The following is a 21,009-nucleotide window of genomic DNA, read 5'->3' on the forward strand; positions in this document are numbered from 1 at the left end:
TGTTTGTCAAGCAGAAAAGAAGAATGTGCTTCTTTGGTTTCTATTCATCTGTTTGTCGGATGCTGCACTACGATCATCAGTCTTGAGCAGATAGCGTGTGAAGTGATGCAGAAAATATATTGAAATAGGTTAGATTGATAGAGATGTTGAGAAAAGAGAGAGAAACAGCCAACACAAGCCCACCATCCCATTTCCCTTTTTTCATTTGTGTCATCATAGGTGTTGTGTTATTACTGCGGGAAGCTTCATGATTACAGTTTCTAATGTTTCCATTGTCATTCATTTACACAGTGTAAAAAAGGCAGCACCTACTTTTTGTTGTTGTTTTTGTTTCCTCTGGTGCTGCCATTATTCATTACAAGAGTTGTTTTGTCACTTTGACTTCAGCAGGCTTGCGTTGCCCCCCGCTCTTTTTCAGTCTGAGACCCAGAGTGAATGCGGTCCCCTCTGCTGTCACTTTCTGCACTCTGTTCTCCGCTCCTCTGTTTGAAGTTCTGTCATTGCCAGGCTTTGAACTGCCATTTGTGTTTTACCCTGCATGCTGCTCATCTCCAGAGTTGCGTCTGGTGTGAAATTGTCAGAGCCATAGGCCACATTTCAGCACAGTGTTTTTGTAATAAGCAATGCAGAGAGCCCTACTACGGACCGAGCACGTTCATGCATGCTCGGCAGCATCCTATTTCACTGTGATGCTTTTCAGCCCTTTGGATCTTTTTTTTGGATGTATTTTTAATAAATTGTTTTGTGCAGCTGCCCTATGATGCACCCAGCTACTAGCTAACATTTCTGCCTGTTTAACATACTGTAGTTGTCCTAAAAACATATCCCCAGACCTGTTTCCAGTGGTAGAAAGGAAGCACACACTCAAATACAAATTTAGCAGTACAAAGTGAACTTTTGAAGTATTTTGATGTTTTTTACTACATCATTCTAGTACATTAGGTTTCATTGAAACTCCTATTACTCCTTTTACCACATACAATTTATTTGACAGCTATAGTTAAAGGACCAGTATGTATAATTTAGGGGATCTATTGGCAGAAATGGGATATGATATTAATATATTTGTATATTTTTCATGTAGTCACCAGAAACTCAGAATAACTGGGTTTTCGTTGTCTTAGAATGAACCCTTCATGTTTACATAGGGAACCTGTCTATGGAAGTACTTTTGTATCTTTTTTTTATGCAAGCATAAAAAAATAAAAAGCCAAAAGTTTTTTACTTGTAAACAAGGAGAATTTGTTTACAATCCAAATAATTTTATTCTCAGTTCATATATCTTTTACTTACAAATGTGATTTTTGATTGCTGTGCAAGACATTTGTTCTTAAAACAGGTTTTTATGGTTGCATAGAAAAGACACAAAATGAAGAAAGTGAAGATTTTATAAACAAAACATGTCGTCAGTCTATAAAATACAATATATTGTTATAGATCAGACTATGACATTCTAAAAAAGGCCATTCAGCATAATCCTGTGTATTTTTGATACTTCCACAATATGCTGATGATACTTTGATTTAAAGGACACTACCTATGGTTTTGTGTGTTTTAGCTGAATTACTTCACATCTCATTGACGTTACATCCCAGCTGACCTATTTGTAAAGCATGTTGTATTTTAAGAATGTAAATGTGTTTTAACTTTCCTTTCAAGCCTCCTCTGGGCCACAAAATGCCTTTACAGTACAAAAATTAATACGCAGGATTTTGAAACTTCCTTTATTTGTGTTATCGCTCACAGCGAACATAAAGGGTGCATTAATTTTGGCCATGTAACATTTACAAAATCTGATGCAATGCAATGATTACATATCTCAACAACTCATGTTCTATGTCTACTGTGTATTTAATTTTTAGTTGCACATCAACTTTACACAACAACTTTATTACGCTATATTGTCATTCATGTGTTTACAGCTTGTTCTTTTGCCCCAGAGAGTAAAAACAAAAATCAATAAATGCATCTTTAAAGAACTAAAATAAATGTTTAATCATGCAGAATTATTTTCTTGCAATGGACTGTTCTTAACCTGTTACTTTTATTTCAGTAAAGGATTTCAAATCTGGGTAACACATGCTCAGTTTTTCTGAAGCTGCCTCCCTAGAAATAAAGCAGCAAACACAAACAGATGCTTTGTAACTAATCTGATTTTGTTCCTCTGAGATCGCCCTACGTCTGCTGCTCTGATGCTTTTGTACATCAGGCTCATACTGCGGCCATGAGACATTCACTCAGGGTCCTCAGTGATAGCTTTTCTTATTAGCCTGATAACAACAGCAGCCTTAGTGGCAGGTAATGAACGGGACCTCGATGAGGCTCCAGATGATTAAACCAACCAAAGTTGGTCAGGAGTCCACTTGTTAGGAAAGACCCCTGGAGACAGATTTTTAGTTACTGCAGTAATGGCACAGCGCCTGTGTCTGCAATAGCAGGAAGGGCTGCTGGTGACAATTTTTGCAGCTTGAAGTGCCACCAAATATGCAATGTCTGCTTTGTTTCCCCCTCGAGCACTGAGAAAAACAAGCTGTCTGCTGTACCTGCAGTGGCTTTTCCTGTCGGCTACAAAGATTTCTGCCAGTCGCAATACTACCTCGCTGAGCATTTTATTTGTGTAATGCGAGGCATATTGTATCTTAAAACTACTTTGATCCTAAAATATGCTGCGTTGATGATAAGGAAGGAAGTTAATTGAATCCCTTAATATTTTTTGCCAATCTCCACTGGCACTCTCTCAAAAAACCACGCTGTTCACCTCATTTGAACTGTGAAACTTTATCATTTATGCACAGCGCTCAGTGTTTACAAGTGATGATGAAACGAGGGCACCCCCAGCTCAGAGACAAGGTCCAAATGTTTCAATTTCACCGCAACATAAGCAATTAGCAAAGCGTTTGATAGTGCGCGTTCTCTCTCTGTCCCTCTCCCTCCTTATCCATGAATCTGCCTCATCCCTCGTGCCAGCAGGAGATGAATATGTCTTCCATGTCCTTGGATTCCTGTCTTGTAAACACCATAGGCGGTGAGCACTGTTTACCGGTGTGCATGGCAGGCAAACAGCCGGCTCCATCTCTTGCACAGCTCGTCCCGTGGGGCCAAACTCACCTTGTTACCCTTTTAATTAGTGGGAGCAGTTAATAGTGCCGGCCGCATCTGCCGCCTCAGCACTCTGCTCCGACTTCGAGAACTGCTTCAATCGATAGTTAGGACTTGGCCTGAGATAGGGGAGAGGGAGGGAGTCCTTTTGTGGGAGCAGCTCAGGTACGTTTATGATGATGTTTGGAGAGAAATCAAACAGCAAACTATTTTCCTTAAAGGAACCTTTGGGGCGAGTGTAACAATAGCCATGCCTTCTCTTTTTTTTTTTCCTTGTACATTTTGAAGAGATAACACGGTCTCTGGGTTCCTCATGCACATTCCTCTCACTCACTCTCGCCTCTCCCCCATTTCCTCGCCCTCAAAAATGAATGTAATCAAAAAGCTAAGGGTTTGCTCGTCAGATTCTATTGTGCCCTTAGAAGCTTGTATTCCATCCAACCGTTCGCCCCGCGTGCTCATTTCTTTTCTTGTTTTGATTTAAAGATGCAGTGGAAGTACTTAGCATTTAGATGACATGCTGCTGCAGAGGTGTGATGGATCAGCGCCTCTTCAGAGAACTGAATTTCTTCAACAGCGCCGGGGCCAGTCGGCCTGGTCGGACAGACAGATCGCAGGACGACAGGCCGGGCGGGCAGCGGAATACCAAGTTGGCCTTGCTGCTGCAGAAAAGAGCCTGGCACAGCCGCGAGAAGAGCAGCGCCATTAGCTTTCTGATTATGATTAGCCGAGTCATTATCTACACAAAAGTGGCTCATTCACCAATATTAAGAAGGAAAGAAAGCTTTTTTCTTCCTCTGGTCAAGAAGAAAACAGCATCTTGTGGTTTCCTTTTTAAGATGACTGTATAGGAGGCAAGAAGTTGTGTCCATTAAGAAAGAAAGTGGAACGTTTTTTATCACCCTGTGCTATACCTAATGTGACAAAATGTTCTGTGTGCTGCAAGAGAAAAAAGATCTCTCACTAGTTAATGCAGATGATGAGGTGGCCATTACTCGCTCGTATTTTCTGGTCGAGGGGAGAAGCGGCGTCCTCAGAGGTCATAAAAACTGGTAACAAACAAAATAACCTTCAGCTTCCTTCGTCTTAGATATAATTGGAAAATGTGCCATCTGTGCTTTTAAATGGACATATGCTGCTCTGTGTCCAAGGCCAGTGTGCTGAGGGAAACTTGAATAAAGTGTTTGTGAGGATGACCCTCTGTTCCCTCAATGCTGACCACCTACTTCTCTTTTTCAGCCTTTGCCCAAGGAGCCATCGTAGGATGTAGAGGAAAACAGCAAGTATGAGATTTTTCAATTTTTGTTTTTGATGTACTCTTTTGTGCTGATTTGCATGCTGGATGCATAACCCTGGCTGAGTTCACTTCAAGACAAGAAACCAAAGATATTTTGATTGGTGGATCGTGTAGAAAGCAGAAATGCTAAGTTAAAAAAAAAAAGGCAGACAAAAAAGCCTCAAATGCTGTGTTGTATAAAGATTCAGAGTCGCTCCGACCTGCAGAGAATCAGCCATTAGTGTCTATTCATTTGGATTTTCCAAGGTCATCCAGGACTTTAAAAATGCACAATACAGTCCTCCATTTCTCAGGATGTAGTCACTTTGATGTATCAATGCTTAAAAAAGGAGGGAAATCAGATGAGTTTTTGGCAGTTTTAAAATGCATAAGGATGAAACCTAAAAGCTGCACTGTGGTGACATCAAAAAGAGAAGCTACTTCAAGTTCTCTTTCAGGACAAAGGTAGAAAACTTTAATGGATGGGAGAATGTTTCTGACAAAAGCAAAAACCAAGTTTTAATGTTTAAAAAAAAGTCACTCTAAATACCACAATAACAGATTCCCTAAGATTCAGCTGCCCATCACACATTCATCCACACCTGTACTAGGTTACCCCGACTACTGGCAAGTTCACATCACTTCTACAAACAGTTTTCCTCTTTCTAAAAAACAAGGAAATGTACCAAAGATTGAAGTGAACTCCTCTGTGGAGAACATTGACTAAGTATCTGTGAAGCTTTTATATTCTGCAAAACCACAGGCATTTGGAATCTGCATGCTTTATGTCTCCTAGCCAATATTCTAAGATTGATTTTCCCTCCTCCACCGAGAAAACAAAATGAATCACGTGCAATTACCAAGGACAGGGAGAAAAGGGGAATTGGGGGCGTCATAAATATTTATTTGCCAACCCTGGGAATTTGTGCAATTCTGTGTGGATTTGCCAACTCATATTTAAGTGTCTGAATGATTTATATGGGCAGTCCTGGGGTGTCACATTTGTCCACTGTCACCCTGAATCATTTATGTATTAACAGTTATGGATTTATCCATATAACACATTCATGGAGGAATTCCATTATTATTCAAATATTTTTCCTGATCAAATAATTGGTTAAATAAAGTCATTAACTGCAGAATTTTTACTGGAGGAAAAATATATTCCGTAAGGAAAGAAATATATTATGTATATATATATATATATACTCATTCCTTGCCAGAAATCCTCATAAAATTAGCTCTTTTTTTTGCCTTTCAGACATGAAATATATAATACTGTTGAAGTCATTCCTTTTTATCAATTAGACATATCTGCGAGATATTTGGCATTATTCCAACTGTCATGGAAAGAGACACAAGGCAACCAACATATTTGTTGAGTGGTCGCAGTTCTGCTAAGCACAGCAGTGAGTTTAAAGGAGGTAATTATATCCAGAAAGAAAAGTGTTTTCTGTTCTCACCGGCTTCAAAACATATTCTGCAAAATCAGTGACCAGTGTGAGGGACACTCTCACTGTGAATCCAATAATACAGGATATTTATCATGAATTCAATAATTTTTTTGAGAATTAACAATACAGATTGTAAAATGTGCCAAATGTAGAATGGCTGTTTACTCATGTCAAACAAGGCATTAGCAAATGCATTAATTTGGGTTAATTAATTCTTAGCTTGCTCACGTGCTGCATGTACAGCGGAGCTGGCATGGATAAAAACAATTCAGTGCAGGTGTATGGAGATGCTGGTCTGTTTATTACCTTTTTTTTTCATCGCCCTGCACAATGACAGTAAATTAAAAAAAATTCCTCAACAGCTTTAAATTGGTACATTCAGTGTTTTATGGTTTATTAACACTGCTTTCATTTTTGATTAAAAGAAATATAAATGAGGGAGTGCTACCAGATCTGACAATAATGTGACACAAAACAGGTGCTTCAGAAACTCAGGTAGACAACAGATCAATCAATGGCCACAAATCAAAAACAACAACAAAACAGAAACAAATTCCCCTAAAGTCACGGCACACTGCTTTATTACTGAAGTGAAAAGCCTTTATCAGAGTCGCTTCATGATTAAAAACAAGACTGTTTTTCATTTTCTTTGTGCATGCGAAATGATAATTAAGTGAATTGAAGTGAATAAAACTCATAAATGTAATATATTGTTCTCAACGAGGCAGAGAACACAAACTTAATATGTGACTGTATTCAGGAAGGAGTAGAAATTTTCTTTCAGAAAAATATAAGAATCAAGCCACAAGGTGCATGTCTGAAAGGGGCTTATAGAAAACCCTTTCTGTATCGCACTCATGTCTTTTTCTTTCTGTCCTCCACTGTAGGTTCAGTGACGTCCATGTTACAAAAGGAACTGAGGCCAAATCACTCCACCTTAACATTGTGTCCATTCACCAACGAGGCTCCCAAACTTCACACCAGTTCTGACCTTCAATAAAAAAATAAAATAAAAAAAAAACAGCCTCACCACAGTGAAAAACCTTCGGCTGAAGCTCATGAACATTTTGAGAAGTTTTTTTTTAAGTGAGCAGCATGGTACACCATCAACATCAAACTTTCCCATTCATGGACTCATCGTAGAAGAACATCATGTGAGGAACAGACATCAACAGGGCAGACAGAGGAATATTCATTGAAATACTTGGCCTTTTGTTTTATTGTTTTTGTGTGAGCCACTGCTCGATCTGCAGGGGACGGCTCCTTGAAGGTTTTTTTTTTTTTTTATCTTTGTGGTTTGATTTTAAATTCGTCTTTCAAAAGTCAGCCTCTTCATCTTCTTTACTATCACCGCAATGAAGCCGGGGTTTTATCCCAGCCAAGTTCCTCTAATGACAGTTCGCTGCTAAAGAGTCGTGACTTTACTGAGGTTGAGACGGGCCGTATTGTCTATTGGATTCTAGCCGCTAACACCTTTCTCTTATTTGGCTGGGTGAAGTTTTACGAGGGCGACGCCGCCAAAAAAAAAAAATCCCTGCATACACACACACACGCACAGGATGGACATTGTAAAAAAGCATGAAAGTCACAGCGGAGACGACAGAGACAAGTTGACTGTCTTTCCTCAGTGAATGAAGATCGTGATGTGGACATGTAGGATGACTTAGCTTACAACTTATGTTTTTTTTATGTGGTGCCAACATAGACTAGAAGAGTAGTTTTTGTCAATGAACCTCACACATCTTGTACACACCACTGGGAGCATTTAGCGGATGTGGACTCCTGGCTCATTTTAATGAGTGTGTGTGTGTGTGTGTGTGTGTGTGTGTGTGTGTGTGTGTGTGTGTGTGTGTGTGTGTGTGTGTGTGTGTGTGTGTGTGTGTGTGTGTGTGCGTGTGCGTGTGTGTGTGTGTGTGTGTGGGGGCCGGTGCATGTTTGCATCTGTCCAAGAGTAAAAATGTGTGAGTGCACATCCAGCGATACACTGTGAAATAAGTCATATTCAATGCATTATTCATACTCTTGTATATTTTTGGGACACACCCACACCAGAGCTCGCCATCTGGTTAAAAGGAAGCATTTGGGATTTTACAGATGTTGGATCTCATTTGAATCCTGGATTTAACTTTTTCTTTTCTTTCTCGTCCTTTCTTTAGTACATAGAGATATTTATATTGGGGAAAATATTATTGAAACTGGGGAAAGATCTACAGTCGGTCACATAAGTTAAATTATGTAATTAAATTTATTCATGTGTGATTAAATGTATTTCCGAATCCTTGTCTAAATTGACTATATTTTGATATGAGATGTTTTGGGCCAGCTGGATGTGCTATTTGCTGATTTAGATGCTTTGAAATTATGTATATACATATATGTATACAACCAATGTATTTTATGTTCTGTGGGTATCATTCTGAGGAGGAGCACAAGAGAAGTACAAGAGGTGGACACAATAACACGAACACCAGGGAGATTTTTTCCAAGGCGCATAATAGAATAAAAGACAACCCAAATACCACAACACAAGCTCTGCAGGATGAATTAACATTTCTCTGATGCAGTCTCAGAAAAAAAAGAAAACTCACTTTGGTAGTGTACACAGGGCAATTGCAATGAATTGAATTATACTGTATTGTACCAGTGTTCCTGTTAATGTGCCTACTCCCTACTCCCTTTTTTCATTTCTTTGTACTAAAAAATCCTGTACATCTCCATCTTAATGTATGCATTTGAGGATATAAATTGAGCATCTGCTCCGGGAGCTGTGGAACGTGTATTTGGTGTGTACGTGTGTGTATGTGTGTGTGCGCATATGTGTGTTTTCCAGGTCAACAATGGCCTGTGTAGTGAGAAAATACCAATTTCCACCTGATCCCATATCTTTGATTTCATGCTGCCGTTATTTATTGCTTCTCTGGTTTGCACTCACCATAAATAAATCGTTCCTTTGATTTGACTCACTGTCAGTGCAGGAGCTGCACTCAGCAGGGCAGTGGCAGAGCAGAGCAGGATATTAGTGAAATTTACATAAAAACAGGCTCAAATAACTGGACCTCCTCTTCTACTTATTAGGTGGTCAGTATGTCAAAAATGTCTAAATCTAGTGGGCACTCATACCACGGACATCGATAAATCCTGAGCCCTATAAATGCTTTTAGTTGTCCTTTTCTTGAAAGAGACTTTGGTTGAAAAAAGTGCAGGCCAATTATTCCCCAAGCAGGACACAGCTACAAAATCTGAGACAAATTAGAACAATAAATGAAATGAAGCTAAAATGGAGCTTGGTAACACTTTTTATGAAGCCAATTGACAGTATACAATGTATTGTAATGTGAACTGCTGCATAATGCATTATAACAGCGGCGTGTAACTTTACAAAAAGTGCCATAGGCCTCTATGTGAGGCAATGTGTTATGCAGTTACTGAAAACAAACAAAGTGCAGGTGTCAAAATGTAACACGGTGATACATTTTCCAGCTGATATGGTCACACAAATTTCTGTACCTGGTCAATTAGCTTATTTGCATACTATCACTTAACCTATTCTGCTTAAAATGTTTTCAAATTTTTGCTTTGGGTAACGATTAATATACATTAAAAAATAGACGTAGTGTTATATTGTTAGATTTATTGTGTCACTCGTAGCGCAACACAGAATGATGATGTCATTATGGGAGGGACAGAGTGAGCAGAATCTCTGCTACCACTAGCACAGAGTGGAGATTTTGGTACTATGGAGGACAACTAGAACAACAATCTGTGGACAGACACTGAAATAATCGTCTGCTGGCACCTTGCTTCCGTGCTGGAAAGCCGAGTCAGCAGCATAGCTATGTGTTTGTCATTACCACAGCAACCCATGCAGATAGTTGGTGATGTCTACTGACATCAAATCTGATCTGCTCACTTGCAAATAACAGTGAGAACAGTCCGTCTTAAAGATCTGATTTGAGAAACAAATCCAAATTACCTGCAGTCTGAACAAATCCTAAATACATCAACTTTTTAAAGACTTCCCTCTTTAAAGGAACTGCTGACTGCAGCTAAACTCAACATTAAACACAAATAAAAGGCTCTCTACTGTTGCTTTTCTGCATCCTCCCTGCATTCAATACCAAATTACAGACTTCTTTCCAGGAAACCTTAAAGAAATGTTAAACTAAGGAATCAAAAAAATGCTTTCTCCAGCCATTATTGACTGACTGATTCATTGACTGTGTTCTTATTTTTGCTCCAGCGTCTTGCAGACATAATAGCAAATACTATTTTCTGTAAGACAGGTCAAAATGTAGCACTCAGGATCATCAAGAATATTCTAGTTGGCAGTAAAAGATCAGAGAAGTTTCCCACTCAACTCCCACTCAGTCAGAGATGTTCTTTCAACCGGGCCCTGCAGCTGATTCCCTCCATTTTCAATGTCTGTCTTTGCGGTCTCAGGGTTTTGGATGTGGGCTTCTGTCAAGATCAACAAATGGTATGACGATGGTGTTCTTCCCCACCTGTTATCGATTGCAGAGTGCAGCATTTTCACTGGATATCACAAAACCCTTACTGCACCCAACAAGGAGCTGTTATGAAGCTGCTATGACGAACTGTGACTACACTCTGTGTATTCTGATTTCAGGAAGTACCGTGGTGTTCATACAACATGAGGTGACATAATTATTACGATCTATTTGACATCTAACCTTTGTTTGAAGGGACCATTATGTGGTATAACCGCTTGTAGAAAGTCTTATGATACATTATTCATGTGAAATGTGTTACTGTGTGTAGGGCTCAAACATAGTAGATATAGGGATCATAGTAAATAACCTTCCTACACATAAAACGATCAGAAAATATGATCACCAGTTAGAACTGGGAATGTGCTCACTGACTGATGCGGTAAAAAAAAAAAAAAAAGAAGAGGGCATGTGTTGTATTTGTGGATGGATAGCCGTAAAGTAAATGTATGCCAATAATGGAAAAGTGTTGTCAGAAAAACGGAGAGGCCGTAAGTCATCCGATCTGCATGAGAGCTTTATTTCTGAGCTACATCCTCAAGTGTAATTATGCAGCTCCAGTTTGTGTCTGTGCAAACAAGCAACAAGCGTCATGCAACAAAATAACAAGCCGCACTTGATCTGTTCTGGTCTTACAGGCTGTTTTTCCGCTTACAAAAGTAATTGTGTCTGCACTTGTCCTCCTCAATAAAACCATGAGGGGCAGGATGGACAAGTGCCTGAGCACTGCAGGCCTTCGTCATTGTATTCCTGTTTTTCCGCTGAGTCCTCCTCATCCACAATAGATCCCTGGCCGAGGCTAATGAGACACAAACACACCCCCGAGGCTCACACTGACTTGCTATAAACACAGCGTCGTTGAACAGTGCTACAGTGTAGCGAATTAGCATTTATGCCCACATAAAAATCCATTTACTGATCCATTAGCTTAGCATAGTGCTAATGAGTTGCCGGTGATGACTCGCGAGGGACTAGGGTTAGCAAGCGAATCGTCATTAAAGGTACACTCTCACAAGGCAACAGCTCCACATGTAAAGAGGGGCAGGGCTGTACCAGGGAGTACCAGACCTTTCTATAATATGAACCTCAGTTTTAATGTGTAAGGTTAAGTTCTAACACTAAAGTTTTTCCATCTCTCTCTCTCAAATGCTGCTCAAACACCTGCATGTTTGGCTTCTGGGAAATTGGCATGCCACTGTCACATGAAATGTGTTAAACCATCCCTCAAACTAACGATGAGGAGGAGGCAGCACTCAACAATTACAGTTGTTCCAGATAAGCAGAGCAGCACTGGCTGCAGAAAACCCTTCTGACATGGTGAGTGAAAAGTAGAATACTATCAAATGTTTTAGTGTAATGAGCTCTATGCTGCGCGTGAACAGACTGCAGCACATGACATGCACGGAGCTGGATGACACTATAACCTTTTTGAGAAAGTATTCCAAGTTTTGTCACTTGATTAACATCAGCACCTGTGTTACATCTTTTTGAGAGCACTTGTCCAGGCTCACCAATGATTTCTGCATGAGCAGAGGGCGCACAGCAACTTTTCTGTCAAGCTCAGGGAAATCGTAGCCTGAAGAGGAATAGAACGTCACTGCCCAAGACCAAAAAAGGCGCATCAAGTCAGGTTTCTTTGACATTCTTGTGGTTTTGCACTGTGAATTTGGCCCACAGGGCCAGACTGTCTGATACCGATTTCAACTATGATGTTGTGAGGCATCTGAGGGAAAACATTTGGTGCAAACGATCTAATATGTGGTGCAATGGCGTCCAACATGACAATGTGCCCACTCACCGCGCAATGAAAACACACAAAGTTTCTCTTGATCAGCAACACTACCGTTGCTCTACACCACTCCGGATTTTGTTCCCCGTGACTTCTCTTTGGTCCCTAAAGGTGCATTTTAGGTGCTTGGGAAAATCGCTGATGCGCTTGGACCAGTGGTCACAGAAACGTGTGTAACTCAGGTGCTGATGTTCATCAAGTGACCAAACTTGAAATACTTACTTACAAAGGTTATAGCTTCCACCTGCTCCGTGCACATGATGTTGCTGCGCTCCATTTTTGCAACAGGAGCAATGTCCGAATTTTTTGATCCACCCTCGTAGATGAAGGAATGTGCAGGACAGCACTATGCTATGACCACTTGATACCGATAAATGTAAAAAAAAAACATACACACAGCTGAATTTAATGACTTTCACACTAATGAGTGATGTCTTATGCGGAAAGATGAAGGCAGAATGATATCAGCGTTATCTGAAAACATTTCCTCACTGCAAAAACCTCTCAGTCCGGAGTCCATTGTGACGCTTCCACTGTGAATTGGAGTCGGCTCCGGGGGGGGAGATGAAGGTATAAAATGGTCGTTTTGCTAGAGCAACACAAGCTAATTTATCATTCTCCAGGGGTCAGGCGACGCTCCCTTGGTTGTGAATTTTAATGTTGTTTTTTATGGGTCTTAATAAACTCTATTTTGCTGCAAGCGTTTATGCAGAAGAGCACAACATCCTTCACTCGGCTCATTTAGTGAGTCAAGGAGAGAGGGGCCGGAGCCAAATTTAACCAATGGAGTCATCAGTTTCTTACACTAATAGGACACAGTGAGGTGAAATATTGATGGTATTCGAAATCTTATGAGAGTCATTCGGATGTTTTCTGAAGATCTGTGCTGCACTCTCAGATTGTGAATGCCAGATAACTAAGAAACGTAAAAGGAGTGTTGATACTTTAGTAAGAGCTCAGTCAAGGTCATTAATATGTATTATATTAGAATTTGGCAAAATCTTTTGCATTATCATTTTCAGTCATTTCTTCTTGATGTCCAGTGTTATGGGTATATGATGCCATGCTGGCTACAAGGTACTATGGATTACAGTGTGGGCTGGCTTTGTTTACACCACTGGTCCAGAAAAAATATCTCAATACATAGTGGATGGATTGCACTAAAATGTAAGACAGACCTTAAGACTTTTGGACCCCCTTGACCCTTACTGGCTGAGCTTGATTATCTGGTACGTGGGAGCTGGTGCTATTTGGTATCACCTCTGTTGAGGTTTCATGCAAACTCAGATGGTACTGAAAGGTGCACTGCAGAGAACTGATTGGTCAGAGAGAATCATCACAATCATTGGGGCTATAAAAATTATGCCAGATTAAGGGGGGCTATCTGCAGTCGAAAATCTATCAAACTTGGTACCAAAAGCGAGTAGAGTTGAAAAGAGCAGAGCTGGCACCGGCAGTGAAAAAGGACCTTTATTGACTTTGGTGATGCTCTAACTTTTCCTTTAGTTCTACCAGCAGGTTGATGCTTTGGCTTTAAGTTAAATGTGTCAGCAACTACTTGGAGGTAGACAAAATTTATCTCCCCCTTCAGGGTGAATTGTTTGACTTTGACTTGTTCTCTAGTGCCACCAGTAGTTCAAAATTTAGTTTTGTCCCATGAGCCTCACTTACGTTTACTGTTACTTAGCCTACCAAATGTTGAGACACTAAACTATGGTGAACATATCTGCTAAACTTAGCGTTATCTACACTTTAGCATTGTTATTTTGATCATATCAGCCTGTTGATGTTAGCATTTAGCACCAAGCATATAGCTTTATCTATTATTATTATCTAGCTTTGTCTATTTACAGACTAACAAAGCGGGTTGTATGGATGTAGCAGTCCTATAGCGAAATAGTTTAACGCAAAAGAAAACTGTTTTCATATAGGCTATCATCTAAGCTAGATGGGTGTTGAAGAATGGTGACTTACATAACAGCAAGACACGTTAGAGTTTGTTAATTAAATAATTTACATGTATCATTTAGCAGTTTATCACTTGAAAAATAATTAGTATTACCGCAAAAGCCCAGTGTCTATTCTAAAAGCACTGTGGGACTTTGATAAACAACATTAATGATGATCGAAAGTATCAGGCCTGCCTTTTGGACCACCCTGGGAAGAGGTCACATTTTGCTATTGACCTATTCACGCTGCAGGAAATTCACCCTGATGAGGATATGGATCTCCATGTGGGCCTACTGACTTGTTTATCGAATTTTGAAAGGTTGAGTGACACCATTTAACACCGAGGTCAATTCATCACATGATTACTTCCTGCCACATCTGTCCCACTGATCCCCAGCCCTGCATGCAGACAATTAACAGGCCTACTGCTGAGGACTCGGTTGTTTATTTGAATGCTTATTGCCTTTGGACTCGATAGCGGCTACTTGTCCCCGGGACGCACACAGAGAACATCCACATGTCACAGAGGACGCTCTGCTCGCTCAGGAAAAATAACAACTATACATTTTATTAGGACAACAACCGTGGAGGGGAAAACATCCCTAGAAGACAAGTCTGGCAATAGAAAGACCAAACCCAACATGAAACGGTCCTGCTGACACGTTATTTGTGTTGCCTGATCCTAATATAACTTATTTTTATATGCCTAACCCATCATAAATATATTTAATATGCAAATTCATAATCTTATATGTGGACATTCTCAGCTTGGTGATACATTGCAACATACCCCTTGAGTCTTCTTTAAAGGCAGGCATTAATTCATGTTTTTCTGGATGTACTATGATTGGCCTTCATTCTGCTGTTCTTTAACACCCATACATTTCCTTCCCTGACCATTAAATATCAACTTGTTGCTCACAGTGTTGACTTGCTGTGCGGATAAATATTTTCCTGCTTTTTCTTCTAACCATAAAGAATGCGCTGAAATAAAAATCTTTATTGCTCATGTAATTATTATCAGGAAACATGGCTGAATAACCTGAAGCTGTCTGTCCATTCAAGCTTCAGTGCCTCTGTTCCATGACGGTGATTAAGCACCATCTACAGTTGCTCACTAGGAAAAACTCCCTTTTTCATGCCTTCAACCAAAGAAATGAGATATCCTCAACTGTGAAATATGTAAAAGTGAAAAAAAATGTCTGTCATTGCAGGCAGTCTGTCATTGCCAGTCTTGATTAGCTCAAACTCCGCTGAGGTCGATGTACAATCCCAGCCCTCCTGACTTGAAGACAAGGTCCTCTGGGGTTTAGCTATGACAGATTGAGGGTGTCAGGAGGGACTCCCAAGGCTGTGTGTGTGCAGAGGGAGGAGGAGGGGGGGCATGTATTGCTATCGTTGTGTGGACCAATTTTGGGTAAAAAAACATATTTATGAGGACAAACACACTTTGTGAGTACATTTTTAGGCTGGTCCTCATTACTTTGAATTGCAATTTGAGGGTTGAAACTTGGATTTGGGGTTAAGGTTCAAATTAGATTAGGGTTAGGGTCTGGGGTAGACATTAGGTTGTGATGGTTAAGGTTAGGGTAAGGGGCTAGGGAATGCATTATGTCAATGAGTGTCCTCACAAGTATAGAGAGACAAGCATGTGTGTGTGTGTGTGTGTGTGTGTGTGTGTGTGTGTGTGTGTGTGTGTGTGTGTGTGTGTGTGTGTGTGTGTGTGTGTGTGTGTGTGTGTGTGTGTGTGTGTGTGTGTGTGTGTGTGTGTGTGTGTACAGTCGTGCATGTGTGGGCTGCCCATTTAAGTGTGTGTGCATACATGTGCCTTTGTGCTCAGTTGTGAGTACAGTATGTGCTGACTGTCCACATACTGTAAGTGTGAGTACACACATGTGCTGTCTTTACGTGTGTGTGAGTGTGTGGTTGGAGGCTGAGTGTACCAGGGCCAAGATCTCATCTGTGAATCACGTCTCCCATCAGTCTGACAGCATTAAGCCGGGCCCAATCAATACCCTGAGGGCCTCCGATTCCTGCAACGGCACAGAGAGAGAGACAGACACACCAGAGGGTGACTGAGGAAAGGCTGAGAAGGGGAGACAAAGAGCGTGTATTGGAGAAATGACTTGCAAAGTGATGGATGAGACTCCAGTGCTACATTTTCTTTGCAGCTTAAGTTTCCCTTGCCTTATTTATGTTCCCAAATTTGTCTTATTTATCTTCCCATATTTGTCTAATGTTTAATCTCAAAATATATACTTCTTGTTTGGGGACTAAATTGTTGGGAACTGTTGAGACTGTGAGATTTATAATAAATAATTCAACAAAGCTAGGTATGGACATGTGGCATCTAGAAGATCATTCCGAGCCTAATTTTCCTACAACTAACCCTTCTGATGATTTAAAATTTCTATCTAAGTGTTTGTTTTTTTAAGTGAGGAAAATAGAATAATAATGACATTCAGCTCATTGTTAGGACTGTGCAAACGGAAGGCAGACAGATGCAGAAATAGACAACAGTCGACTTTGGGAAACTTTGTAAAAGTTTTCAGCCTGACTAACTGTCACTAGAAACTCCACAGCTCTCATCTTGACAAAAAGTAGCTGTGACAAGAACTAGAGAAAATGTCTGCAAAAACATCTTTGAAGAAAGAATATTCTAGCCAGGAGTCCTGCTCCAATTGAAGCTCCATTGCTTTATTGAATTTTTGCAGGATTTAACCTCATTGGTTCACTGTCACTGCTTTATACAGCCAGTTTCAAATAGCAGACAAATGTAGCAACAAGCTAGCAAATAAAAACCCAGATATTTCCTTGCAGAAGCAGATGGAGACCAAAAACAGCTGAAATTAGAATGAATATTGGTCTTATATTCTCCAGTTTCCAATAAATGCGAATGTTCTGTGTGTGCTGGATGCACTGAGATTGTTTGGACTCCCTCCAAGTGTCAACTACAGTACTCAAAGCAACATCCCTGAGGCTAAATTGACATTAATTATGGTAGGAATGTTCACACTGAGGCTGTGTTCACAAATAATTCAACTATGGGTGAAAAAAATGTTTTTTCATTTGCATGTCGTTTCCAACTTAGATGGTTCCAAAAAAAACACAGGGTCATGGTAGGTAGGTAGGTAGGTATATACTTTATTAATCCCCAAGGGGAATTTTTTTTTGGTCATTCACCAAAACAGGTGAGCCTGGCTTATTTTAGCTGAATGACAACACAATGTAATATTGCAAAACACTGTGATGACCAATCAGATGCAAATGTACAAATCTGGTGAATGACTTTGTAAAATGAACAACCTATTTCTACTTTACCTTGTGATTGTTGCAAAAAAATCAAAGAGTACTCGCCATGATAACCACCATGTCTCAAAGCAGCATTTTGGCAGCTAAGACACTTTCAAACTCATAGATCTGTTATTTAACCTGGACTGTTTTATCTCTCCAGTGCCTGAAGTAACACAACCCCACCAACACAATCTCTTGTGTTGCGTTAATACAAATCTGTTTTCATTCTGAAAGCTTGATAATACGGAAACATTTAGTAATTAGTGGGATTGCCAAAGAAGGTTTGCAAATGTATCCAAAGTGGAGAGTATTTTTAGAGCTTACCTTTCTATAAAAAAAAAAAAAATGACGATACAGATCATTTCTGCACCTGACTTTCCAACCCACACATTTTATTGTTGCAGCGCCCTCTTGTGGCCATTGTAATTATAACAGGAATGAAGTAGAAAACAAGGTGAGGTACTGAAAGAGCCACAAAACGCAGGTAGGGACGATGTTGGGGTGGATGGATGAGTCGACAAAACATTGTCAATTGGGATTGGAAACATTGAGTGCAACAACTTAGCATTGCAACCTTTTTCTTCTTCTTCAGTGAACATTCTCTTTTTGTATTATGGGCGGAGCTTTACCTTCTGGGCGGGGCCAAGCATACATCTGGTCGATGATAGACAGATAGATAGACAGACAGACAGATAGATAGATAGATAGATAGATAGATAGATAGATAGATAGATAGATAGATAGATAGATAGATAGATAGATAGATAGATAGATAGATAGATAGATAGATAGATAGATAGATAGATAGATAGATAGATAGATAGATAGATAGATAGATAGATAGATAGATAGATAGACAAATAAATAGGATATGAGAGGGCGAGAAAGGCAGTCACATTTAGCATATTTTGCTCCGTATCCCCAGGGATGTCCATGTCCAGATGGCTCATTGGAAAGTATCCTCCCCCTCATCCACTAGAGTCTTGTTTCTCATGCAACACAGAGAGCTTGTTATTCCTTACTGTTCCTCCATACTATAGTCTGTGCTCTCAGGACCCATCATGTATTTGATGCACACATCAGCTCCCTGCTCTGTATGTGCATCAGTGGCTGTGTGAATAGCAACCAAAGAACTTTAGTGTGCTGATAGGTGATATCACATCTTTAAGCACAAACATCAACCCCAAAGTTTGTGAAACATATTACTCTGCAAATGTTGGCATGTCTCTGGAGGTGATAAGGGGGAATATTCATCGCTCGGTTCACAAATGGGTGAATAATTTTTTTCATTTACTATCAGGAAGAGCACACTTGGGATGAAAATTAAAATTCTCTTCGTTCTTCAATTTAAAAAAAGAAATACTGCCCCAGTCAGCAATGCTGCTTTTTCAGTTGGGTTTTTAATATGTACTTCTCTGGCATGCAAATCAATGAGTTAGCAAAGCGGTGATTGAAATTCCACACATGTGGGCATTTGATCAGAATTTGCACTAAGATCCATGGGGCAAGTCGATCAAGGGTAATTCACTATGAAATATCCTGAGTTACGCTTCGGCGGGCGCATCTGGCCCCCGCCATTCATTTTGTTTAGCCATTCCAATGTGGCAATCAAAATGAATTAGCATGACAATTTTATTTCTGAAAAGGCTTAGGGCGGCCCATTTTTATTGATGAATTTCAATAAGGACTTGACAAAAGGTTCTTTGAAATTGACTGTCCCCCTCCCCCACCCTCCACTTGACCTTCAGGTTTCTGTGTCTCTTCTGTGTATGAATGTGGGCACCGTAAATGACCATATCAGCCGTAATCATTTTATATCACCGTCCTGAGCTGTATTAGTCAGGGCTTGAGAAGGTAAGCTCCCGAGGTGATGAAAAGGTCTGACTAGATGATGATGATAGTCATAAATCTCCTAATATGTTGTGTTAAAAGTCACTGTGCTCATTCTAATCTTTTCCTCAATTTGTTCATTGGTTTAATATGTTGTAATTTGGATGGTTAATGGTTTTCTACAATGTAAAAGGTCATATGGATATCTACATTATTAATTATCATTATGCTGTAAGATTTAATATGGTTCCCGTATGGATAAGGTACATGTTTTGAGCCAAATAAGATAAGAAAATTCGGGCTGAGGTCGGCACAGTCCAGAGGTTCAATTTTTTTTGTATATACTCAATCCATAGATAGACATTTTTACAGGGCCACAACTTCCTATTTTAAAAGTCCCACAGTTCTTTTTAGGGGGTTGTTATTGTTGTTTTTCTTTCATTTTGCCCAAAGAGACGTTGTAATTGACTGTATGAATAAATGTGACTTGACAACTTTTACAATTTGGAATACTATTTAATGGTGGTCCCAAAATGCCATGAAAGGCAGTTGTTGTTTCTACTAAATGGAACGGTGCTTGGAAGCTTCTTCAGGCCGTCTACTGGAGCATCTCTACTCTTTATCATATGACGTGCCTTATAATCCAAAATGATCTAATGTACACACCCTCCTAATTTAGCAGTCTATTTAAGCCGCACAAATCTCTCCTCCTTGCCTGTCAAAGGCACTGCTGCCCTGCTGCCTGTATTTTCAGGGTTTAAGATATTTGCTTATCACTCACCAATATCTCTATGTAATCACATATGCAGGGAGTGAGGAGGCTGGAGCCGCCTTGTTGTACTCAGGCATGGGGATCCTTTGACCAAAACATCAGCATGCAAACATGCTCACAACAAAAATTCGGGCTTGTACAGGTATTTTTTTCGATGGCTCTATGGTTGGACATGACAAATGTTCTCATTTTGCTTTTTACTGACTTTGGGAAGACTCAAAGTTCATAATTCAATTCATTTTATAATTCATCAGGTAAACAGAATTGTCTTGGAGATTCATCCATTCTGCTGGTGGCAAAGGAGGAAAAGTCTGGGGATCATCAAATTCAATTCAGTTTAAAAAAAAAAAAAATTATTCGTGTTGCGGCAATAATTATTTAACTTTTCTCAAGACACTGGCAAGACGGTGGCAAGGAAATAATTTTACCAGGAAGAAACCTTGAGCAGAACCCAGTTCATAGGGGGAGCCATCTGCTCGGCGCTGGCGGGGTAGAGAACTAGAGAAAGAGTGTGTGTGTGTGTGTGTGTGTGTGTGTGTGTGTGTGTGTGTGTGTGTGTGTGTGTGTGTGTGTGTGTGTGTGTGTGTGTGTGTGTGTGTGTGTGTGTGTGTGTGTGTGTGTGTGTGTGTGTGTGTATGTGTGTTTAGGGGCAAGAGGATCAAACTTAAATTTGTACACATATAGATGGCAACCATCAAATGGTTGTGTGACTGACCCACTAACATTGATTTATTTCATTTTATGATTTGAAAATAATTGTTGGGTGCAGCTAAACTGTTAAAAACGCTTTAATTTTGCCCCTCAACTTTTATCGATCAGAACAAAACATAAATCATAATTTAAACCAGCTCAGTGTACAGTATGTACATGAAAGTCATTGTTTAGTACAATTGCAGACAGAACTTTTGAGCAGCTTTGACAGCTTTGATGGGTCGGCCGAGGCCTCTGCTACTCAATTTGTATTACGTAGTTGTTGTCTCCACCACCTCCATCACAGTGCGCCCCAACAGAGCAGCTCCTCAAACACCACCTTGAAG

General features: G+C 40.0%; 2 protein-coding genes across 4 annotated transcripts in view; one reads left to right on the forward strand and one right to left on the reverse strand.

The window, feature by feature from the left end:
* Positions 1 to 8,606, forward strand: part of tafa5l (TAFA chemokine like family member 5, like) — a 46,306-nt gene extending 37,700 nt beyond the window's left edge. For all 3 annotated transcript variants that reach the window (XR_011310716.1, XR_011310717.1, XM_069693985.1), the window contains 2 exons: positions 4,339 to 4,382; positions 6,717 to 8,606. Coding sequence is in view for 1 of the 3 variants with exons in the window: in XM_069693985.1 (XP_069550086.1) it covers positions 4,339 to 4,362 (24 nt within the window). In the remaining 2 variants the exon portion in view is untranslated. The remainder of the gene's footprint in view (positions 1 to 4,338; positions 4,383 to 6,716) is intronic.
* The window catches only part of slc66a1 (solute carrier family 66 member 1), a 245,126-nt gene that overhangs the window by 135,249 nt on the left and 88,868 nt on the right, over positions 1 to 21,009 (reverse strand). The window lies entirely within an intron of this gene.

Source organism: Brachyistius frenatus, unplaced genomic scaffold, assembly GCF_029030835.1.
Source record: "Brachyistius frenatus isolate BFR_SWC_R1_liver_20210118 unplaced genomic scaffold, ASM2903083v1 Contig_16, whole genome shotgun sequence".
NCBI lineage: Eukaryota > Metazoa > Chordata > Actinopteri > Embiotocidae > Brachyistius > Brachyistius frenatus.